This window comes from Neophocaena asiaeorientalis, unplaced genomic scaffold (assembly GCF_003031525.2).
Source record: "Neophocaena asiaeorientalis asiaeorientalis breed wild unplaced genomic scaffold, Neophocaena_asiaeorientalis_V1.1 scaffold606, whole genome shotgun sequence".
NCBI lineage: Eukaryota > Metazoa > Chordata > Mammalia > Artiodactyla > Phocoenidae > Neophocaena > Neophocaena asiaeorientalis.
This window is the reverse complement of record NW_020173687.1, coordinates 4,827,603-4,835,112: the sequence shown is the minus strand read 5'-3', so window position 1 is coordinate 4,835,112 and position 7,510 is coordinate 4,827,603. Positions and strand designations below refer to the sequence as shown.

General features: G+C 49.5%; 1 protein-coding gene across 1 annotated transcript in view; it reads right to left on the bottom strand.

The window, feature by feature from the left end:
- The window catches only part of ANKRD60 (ankyrin repeat domain 60), a 77,218-nt gene that overhangs the window by 2,794 nt on the left and 66,914 nt on the right, over nucleotides 1-7,510 (bottom strand). Inside the window, exon 8 of the mRNA XM_024750430.1 lies at nucleotides 1,976-2,141. Coding sequence (XP_024606198.1) covers nucleotides 1,976-2,141 — 166 coding nt within the window. The remainder of the gene's footprint in view (nucleotides 1-1,975; nucleotides 2,142-7,510) is intronic.

The following is a 7,510-nucleotide window of genomic DNA, read 5'->3' as shown; positions in this document are numbered from 1 at the left end:
TGGTTACAGCAGCCAATGACCTTCCTACAATGCCTGTACCACTCTCCCGCTCAAATCCCATTGTTGGCATCTACCACCCTTGGGGCGATGTTCTAGGTCTTTACTGCTCTGTCTCACCCACCCACCCCCCTTATCACTCCAGCATTACTCCCCTCCGTGATCTTCCTCGCCCGCCCATGCTCCGCTTACACCAGCCTTCTGGCTTTATCCCGTCAGTATACCTGCTCCCTTATCCTGCCCCAGGATCTTTGCATATGCCATTCCCTTTGCTAACAACACTCTCATCCTTTTTTTTTTTTTTTTTTCCTCCTGGACTAACTCTATGTTTCTTGAGGTTTCATTCACTTCCTCGGGAAAACCTTCCTTAGCCCTCCTCCCCACAAAACCCCCTGCATTTGTTCAGCAGACATTCTGCGTCTCCAGAACACACCATGCACGACTGACCATGGAATTAATTATTTGTAATAATTTGCTGACTTCCCTTCATAAACTCCACAAGGGCAGAAAACACACTTGTTTTGATCACGGCTGTTTTCATCCCCGGCACGTAGCACGATGCCTGGAGAAGACAGGCGCCTGGGAAATGACAGATGATGGGCAGCCTGACTCATGGACAGACTTGACTTCAACTGAATTCCTCACTGCCTCCTACAGATGGATGGGCTAATGACAGGTGTCCCATACAGACTTGTTGAATTGAATCAAATAGTGGGTAACAGATATCATGACACAGAAAACAAGGCAATTCAATTACATGCAGTTGACATTTCGGGAGCCAGTGTTTATGAGCTATGGCTGGTCAGTGAGGTAGTTTTAAATAGGTTTTCACAACACTTAGCCTCAGCCCCGGCGCCTCTTCACAGCCACTGTCTGCAAAGGACAGAAAACTTTGCAAAGCTGGTTGTAATTTTTTAACTGGTGCTTTCAAATACATCACAGTTCTATCAGAGGGAAAATGACTTTTTATGAGCTTAACGGACTGCTGGGTTGTGAAAAGCCCATATTTCATCTTACAACAGGAGATGTGCAGAAAACAGTGGAGGAAGGAGAGGAGGAGAGTCAGAAAAACCTCTACCCATCACAGACGTGCGGCCCCAGCATCCTGCCTGAGCACCTGAGATGCTTTCCCAGCTTGGTTGGTGGAAGTGGGGGAAGCAACACAGAGAGCCTGGGCTCAAGGCCGAAGGCTGGGAAGGAGGGGTCTAACTTGGAGGCTAGTTGATATGGGAAACCCTCAGATGAGGCCCCCTCCTGAGCTCTAAACCATTGACCAAATACCACATTCTTCCTTTTTCCCGAGGAAGCCAGTGGCCTGGGATATCTGCAACTGTCTACTGTTGGTGAATGGTCTACACCTCAATCAGTGGGCCTCTTTTCCCAAAAATACTCTACATCCAGGGAAGATAAAATGTACTCCCACAGAACCTCATGCGAAGCCCTTTAACTCGGAGACAAGGCAGGCTAAGGCTTCTATGTCTATGGACAGAGAGAGAGTGAGAGTAATTGCCCTTTGGTGGAGGAGAGATGAAAAGAGGGTTTGGGGCAAATTCAAAGAGCTTGGAGAAAGGAGACTGGCTAGCCTGCTAACCACCAAGGCAGGGATGCTGGTTTGGGGCTAGACCCCTCGGACCACTGCAGAAACGGGACTTCGGGCAGGAGGAAGTAACAAACAGGATGGGAATATCCCCAGCGGAGTGTCTGGTCGGACGCAATAAACCAGGAAGCCCTGTGGCTTGGTGTCCTGAAAGGTCCATCTTCCTGAGCCCCTGCCAAGAGAGAGGACACAGCCTCCGATAAGCATGTCCAAAGACCCCCTCAGACAGGGATTGAGTGGCCCGATGGGGACCTCCATTGGTGGTTGACAAACTTGGGTCCAGGAAACCATTACTGAAGGGACCAGGAGGCAAGCCGCTGTGTCCCCCTTGCCCTCAAAAGAACGCCACTCTTGAATGTCCTCAGCTGCTATCAGAATTACCGTGTTCTAGAAGGTACTGAACAGCCTCCGAGCGACCCCTGTGTGAGGCAACATAGAGCGCCATGAACACTCTCTGAGAAATCCACTTCTTCCACTGCTTGTCATCAAAATGCTGCGAATCTGTTGTTCGGTAGAAAGCATCTTCGGCAACACGGAGGCAAGGCAGCTGGGCGAGGGAAACAGAGTTACGCACGTGAGTCTGGGTGATTTCAGAAGTGCAGATACACACGGGTGATGGGACATGCTCTGGAGGAAAAGTTCGCTTGGATGCCACACGCAGGCTGGTGATGGGATCAGAGAGCGGAGAAACTGGAAACGAGCCAGGGGAAGACATGTAACTCTCTCTACACGTCCAGGAAATACGCATTTACCATCAGCCAGGCTCGGGAGGCAGGAAATTCTTCCTGTCCATGTTTTGAACAGAGAAAATAGCTTTTCTGGGTGTCCAGAGGAAGGGGGTTACGGCTCTGAAGGAAGACCCCAGCCGACACGGCACGGCCTCCCCAGAGGGGCACAGACGTCTCTGGAGATGGGATGGATCCTGGCCTTCCGGTCTATTTTTGGGCCCATTGTCTCCATTAACTTTTGGGACACTCTGAACTCTGCTCCCAGGTGAATAACAGCCCCAGGATATAACCATCACGTGGAGAATTAAGGCTCTGAGCACAGGAGGACGACTACTGGATGGGCTCCGACAGATAGGAACCCGGTCGCAGATGTGCAGCATCCGGTGTGGGGCGAAGCGGGATGTGAGGGGCCCCCAGCGGGGTGACGGCAATTCTGGCTCAAGAGAGGAGGGACTCACCCATCACTCATGTCCAGAGCAAGAGCCAGAAAGTCCAGGCACGGACACAGAGCCAGAGGGGAAGCAAGGGAAGGCAGGGGAAGAGGAGAAAAGCAGGAAGGAACCAGAGGATTATGCAAACAGCTGGATGGGCCCCGCCCTTCCTTCTAAGGCTCAGGCTCCAGGGCAGCAGGTCCTGGCCCCACCTCCCCCGAGCCCACTCCCCCTTCCCAGACCTAATCCCAACGCCCCTCCCACAACCAGCCTTCCCTGACCCCCATCCCAGCCAGAAGTAAACTCTCTCTCCTCCACAAGCTCATAGCTTCTCATCCGAATTTATTTTCCAGAAAGAACGTGCACTTGTCCACTTGTGTCTGAATGATTCATCTTCACTGTTGGGTAGACACCCTGATTTCCTCCTCTTGCCTTCCAACTCCCACCCCAGAGCCCAGCTGAGCACCCAGCTCAAGGCCCGGCCAAGAGTTAACGGCACCCACTGTGTTTCCAAGTCTCTCCCCCTTGGGTGAGAGCAGACCCCCCAGAGGATTTTTTGCAGCATTGAACACTCTGGGCCACACGTTTCCAAGTGATCTGGCATTCTCCACTGTTAACTTAGGTTTTCAACTTTACAGAGTAGACACATGAATAGAAAACGCCCTGCCCTGGCTCCTTTTGGGGCACGGTGAGTGGGTTACAAGTCACAGCTACGTGGACGCAGTGAAATCGCAAAAGCCAAACGGCAAATGGCAACACTCGACTTGATCACGATGACATGAGTCCTTGTTGTCTTTTTCCTTCTTACGGTTGTGTGCTCTCCTGCTGCGGAGCACAGGCTCCAGACGCGCAGGCTCAGCGGCCATGGCTTACGGGCCCTGCCGCTCCGCGGCATGTGGGATCTTCCCAGACCAGGGCATGAACCGGTGTCCCCTGCATCGGCAGGCGAACTCTCAACCACTGCGCCACCAGGGAAACCCTACTCTGAAACTTTTACCCAAATATTCATATTAAAGACTAAGCAAATCCCCCGCCCCCCCCACACACACGTCCACAATTTACAGCTGGTTCATGAAGTATAATATCCATTTAAAGAAGCATGAAAACACCTTACTGGAATCCCCTTCCACAGCCGCCAAAACCAGTTCCGTCCATCCATCATAATGCCAGACACATAATGAAATAATTCCACCAGGAACAACATCGTGGCACTTCAGCATAGCGTCATCCATCAAAATTCCTACAGGGAATGAGTTTTTTCTTTAAAAAGAAAAATCGGGCATTAAAGATAAACTGTTACATTGGTTTAGTTAAGAGATTACCTGACCTTGGGTATCACAAGGATAATTTGAGAGCCTTGAGCGCTACTCTCATTTGATGACCCCACATCCGTCTGTTTGTGGTTATTGATGCTTTTTAGAAAATTAATTTGGCTTAGCTCAAAGAGAAGCCAAACCAAAAAAAAAAAAAAAAGCAACGATTTATAAGATTCTGTAATTGTAACTTGACCTATGGCAAAAAAATACATGAGTGAATAAAAGTCATTTCAGGAGGCAAACCGTAAGTAGAGCTACTTGAACTTGAAGTAACTGTGTATTACAGATGCGGTGCAATGCGGTTATACAAGTTATAGATGTTAAACTAAAATACTAACTAATTTTGGTTAATGTTATCATCAGTTAGCTTAAAGAGGTAATAATGACAAAAATTTGTCGGGTCTTTCAAATTGTAGTCTGTGGCAGCATTTCTCAACCTTGGCACTCCTGACATTTGGGGCCAGACGCCCCTCTGCCGTGGGGTCTGTCCTGGGCATTGCAGGGCGTTTAGCAGCATCCCAGGCTTCTACCCACGAGATGGCAGTAGCCCACTCACCTAATTGTGACCACTGAAATGTCTCTAGATGTTGCCAAGTGGCCCCTGGGAGACAAAATTGCCCCAGTGGAGACCCTATGGTAACATAAGCATCTCAGTGACGTGGGATGGAAGAGATCCTTTCTCTGTTTGGGAGGTTCTCCCCAAACAGCCCCTTCCTCATATGAAAGAATGGGGGTCGGGGGGTGGATCCACTCACACTTCCTAAATTCAGACCCTCTGGGGCAGACCATCAGAATTAGTAGAAGAGGATTGTGGAAAATTTTAAGAAAAATGCAGTTGTTTTTAGTTTACTTTTTAAAACACACACGCTTCTTCCTACATGGCCACCTGTAACCTAGCTGAAGGATAACAGAGTCATTTGTTATCTCCAATAAGCAGTGCCAAGAATGGAACCTTTCAACTCTGCCCAGGTTGGATTATCATTTATTCCGAGTAGAATTCATGAGTTTTTTGGTTTCATGATTGAGTGATTTCTAAGTGCCTGGACCCAGCACCCACATGCTCTAAACCTCACGACGAGCCAAGTTCGTCCTCTCCATGTGCTGCAGGAGCGGACGGAGGCTCGCATGGCCAGCGAACGGCAATGCTGGGACTCCAGACCTGCCTTTCCTCGGGCACCATGCGATGCGCACTCTAGATTTTGTTGGCACCCTTTGTTCCCCCGCAACTCCAGATGGTGGATGTAAACGCGGAATAGTGATTAGCAAATCTGTTAATTAGGGTCTTATTTGTGGTTCTAACACAGAGGATAATCAGTAATTTGCCTAAGTAAGACAACTCGAAGACTTCCTAACAACTTTGAAAAAAATGGAGCAAGGCTGTGTTTCCCTGAGAAACACAAGAGCACGGTTCACACATGCTAAACAGCTCTTAGAGAAATCAGAGCACATTCTCCTTTTACAGGCAGGCAGCAACTACCTTCACCTTAGACAAATACTCATTACCACAGGCTAAATAAATTATTAGAGTTGACAACAGATGTGGAAAGGTGACCCGCCTCCGAGAAGATGTTCACCCCCCTTTAGACTTGTGTCTCTCAGGGTTTTCACACACATTATCTCATTTGATCCTCCATGGCAGCCTTTGAGGCGGGTAAAGAGGCATCAGGCTGGTTATGTATCAGCAGAAGCCCAAATTTCTTCTACTGACGGGATGTACCTTCTCCCCTTCTTGTTTGCCGTCAACAGTAAGGACGGCAACCAAGCTTGAGAGAGGTCAGGCCTCTAACAGTTGCTAAGTGCTTGCTGAGTCATGGGATTGTGACATCAGTGTTAAGCCACTCCATCCCTCTCATTCCCTCTTAGCTTTCTTGAACTTATGTCTCAGCATAGCTCATCGGCAAAAATAAATTAGGGGTGCCAGACAGCCGTAGTTCAGGACACGTAATTTTCGAATTACTTGTTTTGGAACTCTTACCAAGTTCTTCCATAGCTCACTTCACTTTTAACACGTTAAGCACAGGTACATCTCTTTCCCGATAAAGCCTCAAAAATGCTCCAAAGCATCTTCCAAATACCCCTATAGCAAAGCAAATACATCATGAAACATGCTTAACCGATTTCCAAGAGGGCAAAGGAAAGGATTTTGGCCTTCAATATACCTTCTGAGTCTCCCGAGTCACTTCTGCCTAAAGGGGGACATGGCACTGAGAATCCTAGAGCTCACGGGGCTCTGCTTTACGGATTAGGAAACTGAGCCCCGGAAGCGCAGGGCCTGGGAACACGATTCTCGTGGAGACCGGCTGCTTTCAGACCTCTGTCTCCATGGCTTCCCGGTCCCTGCAGTATAACTGCAATCTCTCTGCAATATGGGCCGTTCACTTTCTCTGTGCAGCAGACCAGAGAGTTTTTTATATCTTCGTTTTCTTGAAGTGTTTTTGCATTGATTTCAACTGGGTGGGGAGATGTTGAAGCCTGGGGACTTTGATCCTGTTCTCATATCCTAAATACTGTAGGGATGGGATCGGGACAGCCAGGTCCTCAGGCTGAGGGAAGGAGACTGATGGAGGGAGAGATGGGGCTCTAGGGCCCTTGCCCACCACGGGGTGCCTCCCCCATGGGATTTGTCTGGACAGGGGGCCTTGGGGTCCTGATTCAGTCACAGTGAGCTTTGGGCGCTGGGTTTCGATTCCAATTGGGCTAGCTTTGAGATCCTGACGTCACAAGGGTGCAGCTTGAGATTCGAGGTTCTGATACGGACTGGGTCAGTGCCAGTATTCGGGGTTCAAACGTGGACAGGGTTTGTTTTGAGATCTGGGGTCCCAATGAGGGCAGAGTTTGCTCTGGATTGGGGTTCTGATGAAGGTAAGGTTTACTTTCTGTCTGGGAGTCCTGGTATGGGAAGGGTCTGTTCTGGGATGCAGAGTCCTTCTGTGGGCAGGACTTGTTTGGGGATTTGGGGGTCTGATGTAGGCCTGGGTAGTGTGGCAACTGGGGGTGAGGAATCAGACAGGTCTGCCCCAGGATTCGGGGCTCTTGATAGCGACAGGTTCGGCTCTGAGATTTGGAGTCCTAATATAGGTGGGTTTGGTCTAGCACTGGGGGTTCTGGTGTGGATCAGGTTGATGAGGGATTTGGGTTTTCAAATACAAGCAGAGTTTGCTTTGAGTTCCGGGGCCCTCGTGTAGGCAAGGCTTGTTTTGAACTTTGGCTTCCTTACACAGATACGGCTGGCTTAAACCTTGGAGTGCCAGTGTGGACGTGGTTTCTGTGGAGGTTGGAGGTTCAGATGTGGGCAGACTGGACTTGAGTTTGGGGTCCTAGTGTGGGCAGTTCATCTCTCGGAGCCCTTCTGATGACACTTGGCTTCGGGTTCTTCTGTCGTCATGGTGAGCTTGGGAACTAGCTTTCAGGTGTGGGCAGAGCTAACTTTGAATTTGGGGG